Consider the following 19,875-nt stretch of genomic DNA (forward strand, 5'->3'; position numbering starts at 1 on the left):
ACAAATAGCGATTTCCGGTTGACATCGTGGCAAGAATGGCTGGAAAATAGCGGAGCTGTCAGGAGACCCTAAGGCCGTGATGGTGAATCTATAGCACGCATGCTGGAAGTGGAAAGACATCTCTCCGGACATGTGAGCTATCACCCGTTGCTCTTCCAGATTCCGGCATGCCAGCCAGCTGGTCTTCACACACATGGTAGCACCAGAAACCAGAAGAACAGCTGCCTGGTGCAAATGCATGTGCCAGGCGGCTGCTGTTCTGGTTTCTGGCGCGTGCATGCGCACTGGCCACCTGGTCTTCAGCTTTCTGGCATGCATGCGTGCGCGAAGACCAGCTGGCCAGTGTGCATGTGCGTGCCAGAAACTGGAAGATCATCTTCCCGACACGCACATGCACACTGGGTGGCTGCTCTTCTGGTTTCTGGCATGTACGCACACTCCCATTTCAGCAGTTGATGCCAGAAAGGTTCGCAAACACTGTCCTAAGGGGTCTAAGCCATCTTGGAGGGGTGGTAAAGAAAGGAGAGGTGCTTCATCAACCACGAGGAATTTCCTCGTTAGGTCCGAAGAAAGTTCTCCCAAACAGCAGCAGGGATGACGGCCATTTTTTTGGCAAGTCACAAGCTGTGACAACCGGGACAATAACAAATAAAAAACAATAGCAATAGTACTTAGACTTATATACAGCTTCACAGTGCTTTACAGCCCCCTCTAATCAGTTTACAGAGTCAACATATACCCTGAATTGGCATCACAACAATTGCAATAAAGTTGCTACATGGACCAAAACGTGATTTTCATTCAATAGCTTGGAAAGATGTTTCTAATTTGAGAGAGGCTATAAATCAAAGGAAGCTTTTGTTCCAGGCATTCCATTCTTTTCATTCCTTTGACTTTCTCTACATGTTGAATACTTTTTCTCATTTTTTGTTCTCCTGAAGCTACTAGTCGCAAAAGTGGTTTTTCAAAAGGCAACTGAACTTTCTCTGATTTTCCTTGAAGATGTTTTGCTTGTCATCCAAGAAGCTTCTTCAATTCTGAAGTGAAGAACTAAAGAAGCTTCTTGGATGAGAAGGGAAATATCCTCAAGGAAAAACAAAGAAAGTCCAGCTGCCTTTTGAGAAAGCATCTTTGGGACAATCAAGACCTGAATGACTGAGAATCCACATAGACATGAAGCTGCTAGGAGAAGGAAGAGGGATGAAGAGGTGGAGAGGGGGAAGGGAAAGGGCAAAGGAAATAAATCTCGGTTTGGCATTAAATATGTGGGCACCGTGATTTTCCTAGCCATTTCTGATCCTTACCCAAAGGAGAAAAGAAGATCCTTAAATGTTCAGATGTAAAATATGGGAGAAATCACCACAGAATTAGTGACATTTAGATTTACATCATGGCAGACAGCCAGCTGCTATAAAGACTGTTCTGAAACATGAAATAAAAAAATAAAAATGAGATTTTGGAGAAAGGCCATTAGAAGGGACTTTTTTTTTTTGATGACTCAGATCCCACTGCCATGCCTGGTCAAGTTAATTTCAGTCCAGCTTTATGTTCTCCTCTTCACCTTTCTTGGAATGCTAGGCTCAAGGTCAAGTGTTCCTCCAAGTTAAAAAGATTGGATAGGAGGGATAGAAAACATCTCTGCCTGAGAAAGAGGAAAACTCTTTCAGTTTAACATCTGAGTTTCCACACTGCACTATGTATCATAGTTTGCTTAACCGTGGTTGATTAGTAGACATTAGAAAGACACAATCTGACTTGAATTAAACACTGTAATGGCAGAAATATTCCTTCTGAAATATCTCAAGTTTTCTCAGGGTTTTCACTAATACTTCATTACACTATTATAATAATAAAAAAGAAATATATTGGGGTTGGTGCTATTGCCTTTCCTTTCCTTCTCCCCTTTCTCCTCCCCTTCCCCTTCCCCTTCCCCTCCTCTCTCCTCCCTCCCTCCCTCCCTCCCTTCCTTCCTTCCTGTGTTCCAATATCTCAGGAGCTGCCACATAAAAGAGGGAGTCAGGCTATTCTCCAAAGCACCTGAAGGTAGGACAAGAAGCAATGGGTGGAAACTAATCAAGGAGAGAAGCAACTTAGAACTAAGGAGAAATTTCCTGACAGTTAGAACAAATAATCAGTGGAACAACTTGCCTCCAGAAGCTGTGAATGCTCCAACACTGGAAGTTTTTAAGAAGTTGTTGGATAACCATTTGTCTGAAGTGGTGTAGGGTTTCCTGCCTAAGCAGGGGGTTGAAGACCTCCAAGGTCCCTTCCAACTCTATTCTATTCAATTTCAACTCCTGGGAATTACATGGACATGTCAATGTAGTAGTCTTGGCAATAACATGGAAGTGGTTTGACATTGCCATTTTCTGATATATATTTTTATTTCTGATTTTGTCTACGCCCCAAGAATTTCTTAATGGTCTTCCTTCCGAGGAAGGAAACATCCAACCCTTTTTAGCTTCTGAGCCCAAGCAGGTGGGTCAAATGCTGCTACCTGATAAAATGTAAAGAAATAATCTACACAATGCCCCTTTTCCAATTTTCCCAGTAGTAAAGTAATGGCAGTGAGAGTTGGACTATAAGAAAGGCTGAGCACCAAATAATTTATACTTTTAAATTGTGGTGCTGGAGAAAACTCTTGAGAGTCCCTTGGACTGCAAGGAGATCAAATCAGTCAATCCTAAAGGAAATCGACCTTGACTGTTCTTTGGAAGGACAGTGTCAGGCCTGGATGCCATCTTTTTCACTGGGCCTTCAGACCTGCCACATTTACTGCTGTGGGAAACTGGGAGGGGGGATTGTATGGAGCCAGGGTGATATATAGTCATAATAACATTCCTTTCTCAGAAAGTCAAGGACATCTTGCCCTGCACCTGGAGGGGTGTGACTGGGAGGCATCTCCAGTTGGGACGGTGCTTTGATTGGGCCATGTGATAGACTTGTGGGTGCAGGGGAAGGGACTTGAACTCTCCTTTGGGTGAGGAAAAGCTGGAAGCTTTCAGATTCGGGTTTTCCCAGATGTACCAATATGACATCTCTAATAAAACAGAACTTTGAGGAAACTCAAGCCTCAGAGTTTTCTTTCATTGGGGGTGTTACTTGGAACCCTGACAGACAGATCCTGAAGCTGAAACTCAAATACTTTGACCACCTAATGAGAAGAGAGGATTCATTGGAAAAGACCCTGATGTTGGGAAAGATGGAAGGCAAAAGGAGACAGAGATGGCAGAGGATGAGATGGTTAGATAGGGTCATTGACGCAATGAACATGAATTTGAGCAAACTTCAGGAAACAGTGGAGGACAATGGGGTCTGGTGTATTGTGGTCCATGGGGTCACAAAGAGTCAGACATGACTTTTAGGGACTGAACAACAACAAATACCCCTTTCCTGTTCCACTCTGTCCAAATTTGGATGCGAGGGGGACTGATCTGCGATTCAGCTTTTCAGAAAAATGTATAAGCACACATCCATTGTGCCATCTCATTAAAATTCAATTAGGTTTCAGTAAAGTGGAGAAAAAGGGGAGGAAAAGAATCTTTTTATAGTCGTTTTATGAGAGCCGTCACCAATAAAAGAAATCTTACGTGCGTGTTTCAAATGAGTTTAATTGATTATTTTGTGAAACCTGAACACATTTAGAAAGGAATAAAATGATAAATATATAGCAGTTTCCTTCAGAGTTTAGTTGGAATTCTGGTCATTAAAAAGGGGGAACTTGCTTAAATAATGAGTTCTTTATTCTTTATCCTTCCATTCATCAGATGGAATCTACAAGCCAGAAGTGGATCAGGATTTGAACCCCCTGCTATTGCAGGAAACCCTACACCACTTCAGACAAATGGTTATCCAACCTCTTCTTAAAAATTTCCAGTGTTGGAGCATTCACAACCTCTGGAGGCAAGTTGTTCCACTGTTTAATTGTTCTGTCAGGAAATTTCTCCTTAGTTCTAAGCTGCTTCTCTCCTTCGTTAGTTTCCACCCATTGTTGCTTCTTCTTTTTTAAATAATTTCTATTGAACAGTTTTTTTAAAACAAAAAATGAAATTTTTACTAATCCTCTTCGTTGCTCTTCTCTGCACTCTTTCTAGAGTCTCCACATCTTTTTTTACGTTGTGGCGACCAAAACTGAATGCAGTATTGCAAGTGTGGCCTTACCAAGGCCTTATGAAGTGGTATTAATGGTTCACGTGATCTTGATTCTATCCCTCTGTTTATGCAGCCTAGAAATATGTTGGCTTTTTTGACAGCTGCTGCACACTGCTGGCTCATATTTAAATGGTTGTCCCCTAGGACTCCAAGATCCCTCTCACAGTTACTACTATTGAGCAAGGTACCAGATATACTGTACCTGTGCATTTTGTTCTATTAACAATCCAAATAGATGTTCTATTAATAGTCCAAAAGAAGCCAAATGCATTTGTAAACTCACAAAATGGTGGCAATGGGAAAGTAGTCCAGTTAGAAAATAATAATAATAATAATAATAATAATAATAATAATAATAATAATAATAATAATAATTTTATTTCTATACCGCCCTTCTCCCGAAGGACTCAGGGCGGCATATAGCCTAATTAAAAACAGAATAAACATCAATTTAAAATAATTTAAAAGTATTAAATAAGTTTGGCTTAATTTAAAACCCCAAAAATTTAAAACATCCAATTTAAAATTATGTTGCTAACCCAGCCTGGCAGAACAATAGGGTCTTGAGTGCGCAGCGAAATACCCGGAGGTCAGAAATCTTACGAATTTCCGGGGGCTGCCTTATGGAGCTCCATACCCCTATTGATCAGGAGACAAACATTTGATCAAAAGGATATTTCTCACCAACTGAGTAGCAGAAACATTTTGGAAGTTTTAGTTCAATGAAAAATACTTTTTTTCCCTTTCACACTATTTTTCTCTTACTTTCTACCATCCCAATGGGGTGACTTCATGGAGACCAGATACCCTGCAGGATGCTATGAAGTCTTGACAAGATGTCAGCTTCTATTTAATTTTACATGTCTTTAAAAAAAAAAAAAACAACCCACCATGATTCAGAAAAGACTAATTCTCTGATTAGAAGAATATTAAAAAGTTAGGAGGGGAGACTGTCAATGGGTATATAGGGCACACTGCCTATCTGAAGACCTCCTGTCTTCAAACCCCATGTTTGTGCACAATGCAGTGGGTGGGCTGGGGGTTTGCAGGGGATCAGGAGAAACGCTAGCTAAGATTCTGTGCAGTTCGGAGAACCCCCAAATCCCACTCCTGGCTGGCCTCACCCACCCCACTCTGCCTCTCCTAGGAGTCCCCACATAGCCCATTTTGGATGCAGGTAAGTGCAGGGCACATGTGGAAGCTCTGGGAGAGTGAAAAACGGGCCTACTGAAGTTCAGGAAGGCCAGAAACAGGCCCATTTCCGGCCTCCAGAGGGCCTCTGGAGCCTGGGGAGGCCATTTTCTTCCTCCCGGAGGGTCAAGAAAAGCCTCCGGAGCCTGAGTAGGGCAAAATCGCCCCCCCCCCAGTGGTGTGGGAGGTTGACTAGGCCACTCCTACCATGGCCATGCCCACCCAGCAACCAGGCAGAGAACCCCTTGCTAAAATTTTTGAAGCCCAACCCTGAATTAAGGTCTGGTGGTGCAGTGGTTAAAATGCAATAATGCAGGCTAACTCACTACTTACTCCAGCAGTTCTATCCTGATCGGCTCAAGGCTGACTCAGCCTTCCATCCTTCCGAAGTGGGTAAAATGAGGACCCAGATTGTTGGAGGGAGGGTCAATATGCTGACTATGTAAACCGCTTAGAGTGGGCTATAAAGCACTATAAAGTGATATATAAGTCTAAGTGCTATTGTTAATGCAATGTAAACTGTAAATATTTTATCAAATTTAGATATATTTAGATGTTGCAAATATGCAACACAATGCATGTAAAGCCAAGCTAGAGCTTGTTGGAGTCTATATTCTAATATGGACCCTACATTTTTCCACTCCTACTTCAAACTTCAAAGAGAAGAAATTTGTTTTCAGACTCTACAAATTTGTATGGTAATACAGGGTAGTCCTTGACTTATGACCATAATTGAGCAATTTCCATTGCTATGTAAGGCACTTGTTGAGTTGTTCTATCTTAACTACTTTTCTTGCCACAGTTGTGACATGAATCACTATTGCTAAGTTAGTAACATGGTTGTTAAATGAATCTGGCTTCCCTACTGACTTCGCTTGTCAGATGGCAACCAAGGATGATTATGTGACCCTGGGACACTGCAGCCATCATAAATACATGCCAGTTGCCAAGTCCAAATTTTGATCGCAAGACCACAGAGATGCTGTAAGGGTGTTTTCAATGCTGTTATGACTTCGGATAGTCCCTAAATGAATGGTTGTAAGTCTAGGATTACCTGTACATTTCATCATGGAAGGAGTAAAAAATAAAAAAAACCCTGAAGCCGCCTAGATTTGTGTCTAACATTTCATACAAATTAGAATTTCCATCCATAGAAAATGGAGGAAAACAGGTTTTTAAACTGACTTTCAACCCTGAAGTGAACCTGGCTGAGGCCATCTTAGAGGCTTCATGGTTGTCACAAAATGGAGGGGGAGAAAGGGAAGGGGGGAGGGAAATTAGATAGCACAGCTTGGCCGTCAAAATTAAAAAATCTTTCTTGTGGTAACCAAGGTCATTCCAACGGGTGGCTGAGAAGAGGAGGAGTGGAATAACCAGGTGACCTCTAGCACCACCGTTGGACAATGTGACCTGGGGGGAAAGGGGAACTTTGACTTTTTAATTAGGTGAAAATCACGGGAACCTTCAGAGTCGGTTTTCACCAGTTGTGCCAATATGATGTATCCAATAAATCGTTCTTTGAGGAATCTATAAGTCTTGGAGTTCTGCTTTCAGTGGGTGCATTGCTTGGAACATTGACGCTGATCTTGATAGAAATGTCCTAACCATAAGTATTTCTCTGTGGAACAGTTGTGCTTCCCTGGAAATATTTTAACTGGGTCGCATCTGTTAGGGAAGTAACAATCAGCACAAGACTGGATTCAATTACTTTAGAATTCATTACTCTTTTTTCCCCGTGCGCATATGTTTAGGATTTAAGGAGCTTGGAAGATATTGGTATTCAAAAATATTTTTGCTTTACCAAGAAGATCTAAAATAGGGTGTTAAGGTATGATCGGCCAAAAGCCCACGTAAGAAGTTATGTGTCACATTCAAAAACTGTTTTTGTAATGGTTGCTGTTTCTCAAGTATGTATCGTTTCCTAGAACTCTATTCCGATCCTTTTCTTTTTTGCTTTTTTTTGCCTGGCTCAATAGTAGTAACTGCGAGAGGGATCTTGGAGTCCTAGTGGACAGTCACTTAAATATGAGCCAGCAGTGTGTAGCAGTTGCCAAAAAAGCCAACACAGTTCTAGGCTGCATAAACAGAGGGATAGAATTAAGATCACATGAAGTGTTAATACCACTTTATAATGCCTTGGTAAGGCCATACTTGGAATATTGTGTCCAGTTATGCTCACCGTGATGTAAAAAAGATGTTGAGACTGTAAAAAGAATGCAAAGAAGAGCAGCAAAAATGATTAGAGGTCAAACCTATGAAGAACGGTTGCAAGAACTGGGTACGTTTAGTTTAATGAAAAGAAGGACTGGGGTGACATGATGGCAATGTTCAATATATAAGGGGCTGTTAGAAAGAAGAGGGAGTCAAGCTATTCTCCAAAGAATACTGTGGACTCACTCAAACTCTCACTGTATCATTTCATAACGTATGCCATGTCATCCTCCTTCCTCTCTCCCTTTCTTTTACACACACATCAGTGGGGGGTTTCAAATTTTTTTACTACCAGTTCTGTGGGTGTGGCTTGGTGGGTGTGGCATGGCTTGGTGGGCATGGCTTGGTGGGCATGGCAGGGGAAGGATACTGTAAAATCTCCATTCCCACCCCACTCCATGGGAAGGTTACTACAAAATCCCCATTTCCTCCCAATCAGCTGGGACTCAGGAGGCAGAGAATAGATGCGGGCGGGGCCAGTCAGAATTTTTACAACCGGTTCTACAAACTACTCAAAATTTCTGCTACCGGTTCTCCAGAACTGATCAGAACCTGCTGAAACTCACCTCTGACACACACACACACACACACCGCTGCCAACTTTAGTTAGTAAATATGTTTGCAAAAGTCATGTGCTTTTGAAATAAGCAGCAAAACAGCTACAAGGAAAAAAAAATAAGTGTTTTGAGGTCAGACTGAGAAAATGTCAAGTATAAAAGGCTGAATTTAGCTACTGCTTCTGCTCTGTATATCTCTTCTTCAGAGCACACATCAAGTTCTCTTTGGGACAAGTTTTGTTTGCATCATATCCAGGGATAGGCGAAATGGAAAGAAAAGACAGATGAGCAAAGTCCAGGCCTTCTAAATCAAATTGGATGAATATGATGTATTTTTTTTCACTTTAGAATAGGGGTCTCCAACCTTGGCAACTTTAAGACCTGTGGACTTCAACTCCCAGAATTCCACAGCCTTTGCTTTGCTGGCTGAGGAATTCTGGGAGTTGAAGTCCACAAGTCTTAAAGTTGCCAAGGTTGGAGACCTCTGCTTTAGAAGATCTAATTCTGACAGAGTTAGGTAGGTACCTTTGAGATACATCGAAGAGATGGAGGTTTATTACATGGCAGAACTTCAAAATGCTAAGCAAGATCAAACCCGACTTCAGTGGTGGGATTCAATATTTTTAACAACCGGTTCTGTGGGCGTGGCTTAGTTGAGGGTGTGTGGCTTGGTGGTCATGTGACCAGGTGGGCGTGGCTATGTGCATAGGGACTACTCAGAGGGCTGAAAAAAGTCATTTCTGACTGATCCTCGCACTTATGACCATCCTCACATTCGTGCCCATTGTGGCATTCTTAACCGTGTCAGTCATTTCACCACTACTTCTCTTCACCATGGTGACAAGATAGGACGTAAAACGTAAAATGTGAGGACAGTCATAAGTTCAAGGACCGGTCAAAAGTGCGAGGACCAGTCAAAAATTACTTTTTCAGCCTTCTGACTAGTCCATATGCACATAGGGACTATTCAGAGGGCTGAAAAAAGTCATTTCTGACAGGTCTTTGCACTTTTGACCGGTCCTCACCCTTATGACTGGTCATCATTTATGCCCATTGTAACATTCTTAACAACCGTGTCACTCATTTCACAACTGTTTCTCTTCACCATGGTGACAAGATAGGGCGAAAAACGTAAAATGTGAGGATAGTCGTAAGTTTGAGGACTGGTCAAAAGTGCGAGGACCAGTCAAAAATAACTTTTTCAGCCCTCTGAATAATCCATATGCACAAAAGGATACAGCAATAGAGAGGGATGAAGGAAGGAGAAGAAAGATGGAAGAAAGAAGGAGAGACAGAGAAGGAAGAGAAGGGAGGAAGGGAAGGGAAATTAGAGTAGGAGTGAGGGTAAGAGAGGGAGGAAGAGAGGAGGAGAAGAAGAGGAGGGAAGAGAAAGTAAGAAGGAAAGAAAAGAGAGAGGTGGTAGGTTTGAGGAGAAAGATTGCTGTACAGTAAAAAAGATGAAATGAAGAAAGGCAACCCCAAACAAATATAAAGATATTAAGATAAAGAATGAATTGTTAAACTTTAAAGAATAAAAGAGAATAAATATGAATAAATAGCAGTAATTAGAAACACACATACAAACATACAATGTATTTTCTTTGACCAGAGTATTTGGCCGGTTCACAAATTTAAACAGTGTTTAGTCATTTCAATTAAATTTACAAATTCTGTATTTCCTTTTTGCCATATTTATTCCATCTTAATCAAGTTCAATTTTTCCCTTCTATTCTATATTATACCCCTTCTCATTGTCATCTATTTTTATATCCATCCTCACATTGGTTAATTATGTAATATTACAGTTGTTTAATATAAATTCAACATTTTAATATAAATCAATTAGTTATATAACTATCTTTTTTGTATATTAATCAATATGAACATGAATATTCCAATTATTTCCATGCAATCCAATTTCTTACAAATCAATTAATTATATTTACCAATAATAATAAACCAAATAATTTCCCCCATATATTCCTCCAAACCACAACCTAACCATTTCTGCTTTCAACACAATATACAATTAATAGTATCTCAATTATTACAATTCCCTATTTAAATAGAGCTTTTTTTCTTTTGTGTTTTAAAATCTTGAACTCTCCTCTTTTTCCCTAAAGAGGAACTACCTCTTTAGGGAAAACTACCTTTCCACTAAAGATAGTTTGCACCTACCTTTTTTGGTGAGGAAAAAGAACATAAATCTGCCTGCCTAATTTTCCAACATTGCAGCAACAGCAAAGCCAACAGCCTGCTTTACTTTCAGTTTCGTTTTTCAGCATAGATAGGGGAAAAAAGTCTGCACTCTTTGCAAGCAAGCAGCAGAGCCCTGAGCAAAACAGTTGAGAGCAAATCAGCTGAGACTCGGTAGGTCGATAGAATCAAGGGGCTAATTAGCCTATGCTGAAGCTCCACGGGCCAATAAAATTACAAAAAAACACCGAACCGTTTGTTAAATTGCTGGCTCGCCCGCCCCTCGCCCACCACTATTTATTGGCAATAAATAGTGGTGCGGAGGGGCGGGGCGAGCCAGCAATTTAACAAAGGGTTCGGCCGAACCCCCTAGAACCGGCAGAATCCCACCACTGCCCGACTTTTATTCGGATGGAAGACTATTGGCAAATCTCAGAGTGGTAAACTAAAGTTGTAAACTAGACTAAAGTGGTAAACTAGACTAGAACTTCAATTCTCACCAGGCTCAAGGTTGACTCAGCCTTCCATCCTTTCTAAGGTAGGTATAATGAGGACCCGGTTGGGGGCAATAAGCTGACTTTGTATAAAATATACAAAAGTATGAAGGCTATTGCTTAATGCCTTGTAAGCCGCCCTGAGTCTCCGGAGAAGGGCGGCATATAAATCAAAATAAATAAAAAAAAAAAAAAGAAGAAGAAGGCAACGTCTTATGGAGATTCTCAGTCAACCAGGTCATGGTTGTCCCAAAGCTGTTTTTTCAAAAGGCAACTGGACTTCGTTTTTTCCTCAAAGACATTTTGCTTCTCATCCAAGAAGCTTCTTCAGTTCTGACTGAATAGTGGAGGATGGAAGGATTTATATTCCTTATAGTCGTCTGGTCGTTAGCACTCTTTCTGAGAGTCGCGGAGGCCACTTGGAGGTTTATCTGTACCCTCGGGGGTCACCTGAACAGTGCAAATAGGTGTGGAGCAGGGGTGGATTCTAAATTTTTTTACTACCGGTTCTGTGGGCGTGGTTTATTTTGTGGGCATAGCTTAATGGTCATGTGACAATTCTTTAGGATTTAGCAGAGGTACTGGTCTACCAGGCTTTTAACTGCTTGCAGAGCTGTATCGATCTACCCATTTATTTTTGCAGGCACTGGTCTACCCATTTATTTTTGCAGGCACTGATCTACTCATGTATTTTTGCAGGCACTGGTCTACCCATTTATTTTTGCAGGCACTGATCTACTCATGTATTTTTGCAGGCACTGGTCTACCCATTTATTTTTGCAGGCACCGGTCTACTCTTTTGTTTTCTTTTAACACTGATCAGCTGTAGGGTGGCCCTTTGAAGCCCTGCGGCAAGAGTTTAAACAGTTTTTTCCCCTCTAGCTATCAGCTGGGACTCAGGAGGCAGCAATAGATTGGGGGTGGGGCCAAATAAAAGGTAAAAATAACGCGGGGGAGGCGGGAGGCAGGGGGGCAGAACTGGTTCGGTGACGTCATATCATCACCGCTACCGTCTCGGTGGAACCGGGCCAAACAGGGAGGAACCCACCACTGGTGTGGAGCCTTCTTGGAACTGCTGAAAGGACTGTGTTGTAAACAGGAAATAGGGGGTATCATTGCCTGAGAAGGCAATGACAAATCTCTTCCACAGCTACCAATAAAACGAACCATGAAGTCATCAAATATCATCTTAACCAGACCACTGCTCAACCTTTCATTCTCATTAAGCTGTTGCTGGTTTCCTATTGATATAAGACAATCCCTATAATGTTTGACAGAGCAGGCATATAGGAAAGGCTGAAGCACTGGTGTGCTGATAAATATTTAACAGCTTTGCCCCCTCTGTGGATGCCGCAGTGCTAGCTGCCAAACAACTGATCATGTGCTATGCGTTTGCAGCTCAACTCTGCTTTTGGCTGCTCAAAAATTTCCAAAAATTTAACACTCGGTTCACACCAGCTGATTCCATCACACCATTGGGCTGCAGACTCCAGTGGCTTCTAAAACATTAATTTGCCTTCCTCAAGAAACAAGGAGAATATCTACAACTGCAGAGACCAGAGCAAAAAAATATATATAGCAGCTACCTATCAAGCAGGAAGTAGCTTTGGCTGTTATCTTATCACAGTTGACTGTTTTTCATTCAAGCTTTTCCAAGCATTAAAGTCAAGTGATTTGAAATTCTCCTCTAGAGCATCAAGAAGCTGCAAAGAGGGGAGATGGGTGGCATAAAAATTTAATAAATACTTACATAAGAATACAACAGGAATGAATAAAACTAAAGCCAAGTGAAGTATAGTCCCTTATCTATTCCAAGTAAGACTACACTTGGAATACTGCATCAAGGTTTGGTCACTACAATGTAAAAAAGATGTTAAGACTCTGAAAAGAATGTAGAGATGACCAACAAGGATGATTAAGGGGTTGGAGGCTAAAACATAAAGAACAGTTACAGGAATTAGATATGTCTAGTCTAATGAAAAGCAGGATTGGGGAGACATGATAGCAGTGTCCCAATATTCTTACAAAGAGAGGCGGTCAAACTTCTTTCCAAAAAGAAAGATAAGAAACAATGGATGGAAACTGACCAAGGAGAGAAGCAACCTAGAACTTAGGAGAAAATTCCTAATGGTGAGAGCAGTCAACCAATGGAATAGCTTCCCTTCAGAAGTTGTAGGTGCTCCATCACTGGAGGCTTGAGCAGGGGTTGGACTAGAAGACCTCCAAGGTCCCTTCCGACTCTATTATTCTATGTTATATGTTCTTTCTGATTCCTTCTGCTTCTTGGCAAAAGTTTTAAAAAAAACAGCTTAGACTGATGCAAAGCTTTCATTCAAAGGTTTAATTTGAAGGCAATTTAATTGTCCTTTCCAATGGAATCTCGTCATCTGAAATGCCTTAATTGATTCAATGCATTGAGCAATACTAGTTGCCAAGAAATGTTCTCAAAGGCTCAATGCTTGCGCTGAATTGAGGCTTTCAATAGAATCAGTTTAAAGTGTTCAAAGCAAAGACTCGGATTACTATAATTATAATTTAAATCATGATAATTTTTCCATTCTTCCCTTGAAGGTGGTGGGACCAATTTCTCCGTCAAATTGAACAAGAATAGCAAAAGCAAGAAATGTTGTGTGCTGCTTCATCTAGAGAAGATCTATTGAGAATTGTTCTTCAGGAGAACATGGAAATAGACTAGAGACAGAATCGAGTTCACATAAAGTAGTAGTAGTACCATTTTATAAACCCTTAATAAGGCCACACTCGGAATGCTGCATCCAGTTTTGGTCACCATATTATAGAAAAGATGTTGAGATTCTAGAAAGAGTGCTGTTGTGGTCCATGAGCAGCCTGCGGAGCTGGCAGCTGAGTCAGACAGTGAGGAGGCTGGGGAGGAACATGGGCCAGTCCTGGAGTCTGTGGAAGGCCTGGACAAGGACTCTGCGTTGGAGGCAGAGATGGGGTCAGGGTCATCTGGGTGTGATGCACAGACTCCAGAACCCCCAGAGTCGAACAGCAGAGACGTAGAGGAACAGGAGAAGCCTGTTCCTAGTGCACGCATGCGCAGAGCTGCCAGAAGGCAAGAGCAGCTAAAGCAAAAGGGACAACTCAGGAGTAAGGCCAGGTGATGATTGGCCCCTCCCATAAGGCTTAAAAAAGAAACAAAGACACTTGGGCCTTTGGCAGAAAAGCAACATTGCTAACTCTGTTTCCAGTTGGCGTCTCTTGTTTGTTTCTAAACTTCGTGGGGCTTTGCCAAGTAAGGCCTTTGGCAGGGTGTCAAAGAAGATAAAGGTTGGTGATTATCCTGAAGGACTTGTTTTGCAACTAATTGGGACTCAGCTGGGAATGAACATAATTCTCAGCTGTTACAATAAAATAGGTTTTTTTGGGACTAATTGTGCAATGTAAGTACTCAGTAAGCCTAGGTCACAACAAGTGCAGAAAAGAACAAAGATGATTAGGGGACTGGAGGCTAAAACATATGAATATGAGGGTTACAGGAACTGGGCATGGCTAGCCTAGTGAAAAAAAGGACTAGCAGTGTTCCAATATTTAAGGGGCTGCCACAAAGAAGAGGAAGTCAACCTATTTTCCAAAGCACCAAAAGACCAGACAAGAAGCAATGGATGGAAATTAATCAAAGAGAGTAGCAAATCTAGAACTAAGGAGAAATTTCCTAACCATGAGAACAGTTAACCAGTGGATGCTCCATCACTGGAGACTTTCAAGAAAAGATTGGACAGCCACTTGTCTGTTTTTGGCTGTGACAGCCTCCTGCAGCCCTCTGCCAGCAAAAACGGAGCCCGGGGGTGGGGTGTGTGTGCATGTGGCCTCCCTGAGCTCCATTTTTGCTGGCAGAGGGATGCAGGAGGCTGTCAGAGCTGAAAACGGAGCCTGGGAGGGCCCTGTGTGCCCCCCCCCAGCTCTGTTTTCGCTGGCAGAGGCACTGTGGGCTGGTCCTTTGCTGTTTGCAGGGCGGCCCCACGGGTCAGATCTAAGCAGGACCAGATCCAGCCCCCGGGCCTTGAGTGTGACACCCCTGGTATAGGGTCTCCTGCTTAAGCAGGGGGTTAGACTAGAAGACCTCCAAGGTCCCTTCCAACTCTGTTATTCTGTTATCTGTTGTTATTACTTTCTCTGTGGTGGCTCACTCACATCATGAATCACATTTCCTGCAGAGAAAGGTGCTCAAAACCCTCCTTACATCCCACGAGCAAGTAAAATTAGTGCAATTCCACCCTGCTTTTGGTATTAGTTTTACTGTGGGTATTTAGCACAGGAAATTTGATTGTAGTACTCCATCAAGCTAAAGATATTGTTCGAATAAATAAATATTGAGTATTTCGTAAGTCTCCTGCCTGCTTGGTCTTCCCCTGCCCTAGAAATTGAGCTCCATACCTTCATCGCTATTGTCATCGACGAGGATGATCTCTTTCAAGAGGTGAGCTGGAGTGTGATTTACAGCGCTGTGAACCGAACGCAGGATGACGGAAAGCGCCTCATTGACAAAGATAAAAATAATAGAAATCTGTGGGAGATCCTTTGCGTATTTAAGCTCTTTACACCTAGAGAGACAAAGAGAAGAAGAAAGATTAGCTGAAGAGTTACAAAAAGTACAAAAACAAAGAAATATGACCAGTGGTGGGCTTCTACTGGTTTGCCCCAGTTCGGGCAAACCAGTAGCGGCGGCAATGGGAAGCTCCACCCACCTTTCCTGATGTCATCACGGATGCTCTGCGCGCTCACAGTTTCGAACTGGTAGCAAAGGTAAGTGAAACCTACTACTGAGTATGACCCATGGAGCATACCTGCCTCACCTGAAGAGGAGGAGGAGAAAGAAGAGGAGGAGGAAGAAGAAGAGGAGGAGGAGGAAGAGGGAGAGGAGGAGGAGTGGGGAGGAGGAAAGGACTGAACTGAAACACAAGTAGTCCTTGATTTAGAGCAATTCATTTAGCGCTCATTTGAAGTTACAATAGGACTGGGGAAAAAATGACTTATTACCATTTTTCCCACTTACAACCGCTGCAGCATCCCCATGATCATGTCATCATAATTCAGGTACTTGTCAACTGACTCGTATTTATGACGCTTGCAATGTGATTCGCCTTTTGCAACCTTCTGACAAGCAAAGTCAATGAGGAAGCCGGGTTCACTTAACATGTTAAAGTGTTACTAACCGATCAACTGCAGTCATTACGAAAATATCGTAAAATGAGGTAAAACTCCCTTAACAAATGTCTCTTCTTCTTATAGCAGCAGAAATTTTGAGCTAATTGTGGTCGTAAGTCGAGGACTGCCTGTAATTCATAAGACAATAAGCAGCCATCCAGCAATTCTGACATCCTATCCACCATGAATTTGTCTGGTCTCCTTTCAAAACCAGTTCAATTGGAGCCAATAATGTCTTCGTTTTAAAACGGCGATAGCAAAAATCCTATTGTTTACTCCTGGACTGAATTCTCTGCAGTCTATTCTATTTCCATATTAATTTCCATCAGGGGAAAAAAAAACCCCACTTTGATGGAAGTCTAGAAAACATTTTAAAAGCATTTTCCTTTTAAGGTATGCACTTTTAAAATGCATTTTGCTGCTCTTGTTTCAACCAAGAGTGGCATCAAAATATCCAAGTGTGAAAAGCCCAATGGAGAACTAAGTTTCTTTCCGCACATTAATCCATGAAGAACAGATCAGGACAATTCACACTGGAATTCGCATTATATGTTATTCTTCAAGCATCTTTCTTTCACACTTTAGTGGCAAGAAACAAAGAAAGCTACTCAGCCAACTGATATTTTATTTATTTTTCTGAACCGCGAGCCAAGATGAGCTTGTTAGATTGCAATCGCAAAAGAAGTTCTTGGATCCAAATGTAGATACAGTTATGTCCACTCTATCATTCCTGCTCCTTTGGAATAAACAAGAATAGCCATAAGCCAAGACCAGGAATTTATCTATACAGCATTTTAAAGCAGGGATGGGTAATCCACAGAAGACCATTTATGGCGTCCAACTGTCTTTACACTGGGAATAAACCAAATTTAGAATGGCATGGTCTAGGTCTAGGGAACTGGGAAGATGAGCTTGGAGAATTTATTCAGAAATCAGGTCAAAAGCAAAGACAAAATATGCAGAACCATGTTATAAGCTGAGGGAGAAGGGAAAATAATAGTACTAGATCTTCCCTGATTCCCTGGGATATGAGAGGAAGAGATGGAAAAACACAACCAGGTTTGCAAGCTTCTGTTATTATAGACAATATCAATGAAATCTAGTTGTTGTGGTCCGCCAGCAGCCTGCAGAGCTGGCAGCAGAGTCGGACAGTGAGGAGGCTGGGGAGGACAATGGGCCAGTCCTGGAGGCAGGGGAAGGCCCAGACGAGGGCTCTGCATCAGAGGCAGAGATGGGGCCAGGGCAATCGGGGAGCGATGTGTGGACTCCGGAGCCTCCAGAGGTGGACAGCAGAGAGGCAGAGGAACAGGAGGAGCCTGTTCCTAGTGCACGCATGAGAAGAGCTGCCAGAAGGCAAGAGCAGCTGAAGCAGAAAGGACGACTTGGGAGTAAGGCCAGAAGATGATTGGCCACTCCCATAAGGCTTAAAAGAGCAGCAACGAGCCATTAGGTTCTTTGTAGAAAAGCAACGTTGATTCCAGTGCTTCTTGTCAGCATCTCTTGAACTTTGTGGGGGGTTTGCCAAGAAAAGCTTTTGGCAGGTTATGAAAAATTTGTTTTGGACTAAGCTGAGAATGAATTAATTTTATTTTTTATTTTAATAAAATAAGTTTGTTGAGGACTGAATTGTGTTTGGTAATCAATACGTGGGCCTCAGTCACAACACTAGTTTCCATTTTCTTGAGAAGTCGGTTTTCTGATCTGGATAAAGTTGAGAGGCTGACATGAGTAGTGAAAGTTTGCTTTAAGCTTGCAGAGACATTCTATTCATTAAATACACACACACACACAGAGAGAGAGAGAGAGAGAGAGAGAGAGAGAGAGAGAGAGAGAGAGAGAGAGAGAGAGAGAGAGGGAATATACAAACACTAACACCAAATAGCAATAGCAGATTTATATACTGCTTCATAGTGCTTACAACCCTCTCCAAGCAGTTTACAGAGTCAGCATATTGGCCCCAACCATCTGGGTTCTCATTTTACCAACCTCGGAAGGATGGAAGGCTGAGTCTACCTTGAGCCGATCAGGATCAAACTCCTGGCAGTGGGCAGAATTAGCCTGCAATAGCAATAGCACTTAGACTTATATATCACTTTACAGTGCTTTACAGCCCTCTCTAAGCAATTTACAGAGTCAGAATATTGCCCCCAACAATTTGGGTCCTCATTTTACCCACCTCGGAAGGAGTCAAGGCTGAGTCAACCTTGAGCCTTGTGAGATTCAATCTGCCAAACTGCTGACAGACAGCAGGCAGCAGAAGTAGCCTGCAGTACTGCACTCTAACCACTCTGCCAATCAGGCAACTCAGCTTGGATCGTCAGAGGCATTTAAAAGAAAAAAAGCCTCTGCCGATCAGGCAACTCATCTGGGATCGTCAGAGCCTTTTGAAAGCATTTTTTTACAACCTCTTCGCCGAAGAGGTTGTAGAAAAAATGGTTTTAAAAGTAAAAAAAAAGAATTGGCCACGCCCACCGAGTCACATTATCCCCACCACCACCAAGCCACACCCACAGAACCGGTAGTAACAATTTTAGATTTCACCACTACTTTCCTTGCTAATCACTTTCATAAATCATCTATCAAATGCTTTAAAGAAGTTAGACAATTGCAAAATGACAAGGGTGAGTGGGTGCCTTTGGTCCTGGATGTAGGAAAATGAAGGTGTATCTACAAAACAATTATGTATGTAAAGTAATAGCACAAAGCAAGACAAAGTTCTGGCTACAGAAAGTTTTAAACAAATGAATGGCTCAGGAAAATACTAAAATATTGGGTGAGATATTGAACATCTCTGAGCATGAGATGGATGGTATCTAAAGTTGATAAATAATTTTGAATATGAAGTCTTTGAAATTAATCTTAAAGAACAAATGGATTTTTGTTGGAAAGAAAAACAGCTTTTTGATACTGGAGACATAAGAAGATAAGCAATTTATAATGGCATTGTAAGACATTTTTGAGGAACTGCACTGGGATTTTGAATCAATAATGTCAGCTGTGTTCCCGGAAGAGATTGTTGCAGAAAAAGTGTATCGGAGAACAACATAAAAAAGAATTTAAACAAGAATTTGTCATTAGACATAAAAAAAAAAGGATGAGGTTTTAAAGATTGAGAAGGAAATAAAAAATGACAATTGCAGACAGCAATTGGAATAATTTCTTCTTGCTGGATTTACAGAAGAGGCTGTTTAAGTTTTGGGGGGAAAATGAAGCAAGGATCAGCAATCATCTGAACAGATTAAGAGCAAAATTGTTTTACATCAAAAGAAGAAGCACAAAACTGATTTATGCGATTAGGGTAAAAATGGAATGTTATTTGAGGTGGTTTCTTTCTGGTTTAGCTGACATCTGGCCTGGAAAAAAATGTATACTGGATTTGCTTACAATTAACATTGTGTTTACTCTAGATATCCTAATCTGATAGCATTGTAGCTTGGCTTTGTATCTAATTAAGTCTTTCCACTTAAAGTAAGGGATATTGGTCAGCTTGTTCTCTTGAAAGGAGGAAATGTCCTTCTGTCATATTGCATTTAATCTTTTATTCATGCTAGGATACTGGAACCACTTTCTGCCTTCTAATTGTGGATTTGCTTAGACTGTAGTTAAGAGTTGAAATGTGGAATGCCAAGCTTTATCTCTGTTAATTAGTGCTATTATTTTAGGGCTCTGTCTGGACTTTTTGCTGACACCTGGACTAGAGGAAGATGCTGCTGATTGGATTTGCCTACAGTTAAGAGATGAGTTAAGGGATCAAGAGCTTAATATCTGTTAATTAAGAGGCAATAAAGAGATAGTGAAATTGTTTATATTTGTTGCAATGACTGGTAGTTGCTTTCTTGGGGTTTTTTCCTTTGATTTTGTTTTCTAGTGCCTTTTTAGTTCTTTTGTTACTTAGTTTGCATTAT

At 41.5% G+C, this 19,875-nt stretch overlaps 1 protein-coding gene across 1 annotated transcript in view; it reads right to left on the minus strand.

Annotated features, from left to right (window-relative positions):
• GALNT17 (polypeptide N-acetylgalactosaminyltransferase 17) overlaps positions 1–19,875 on the minus strand; it is a 351,458-nt gene that overhangs the window by 166,397 nt on the left and 165,186 nt on the right. The window contains exon 3 of the mRNA XM_070945586.1: positions 15,200–15,366. Within this exon, the coding sequence (XP_070801687.1) occupies positions 15,200–15,366 (167 nt within the window). The remainder of the gene's footprint in view (positions 1–15,199; positions 15,367–19,875) is intronic.

Source organism: Pituophis catenifer, unplaced genomic scaffold (assembly GCF_029215685.1).
Source record: "Pituophis catenifer annectens isolate HBS135680 unplaced genomic scaffold, rPitCat1.0.hap2 SCAF_1, whole genome shotgun sequence".
Lineage (NCBI taxonomy): Eukaryota > Metazoa > Chordata > Lepidosauria > Squamata > Colubridae > Pituophis > Pituophis catenifer.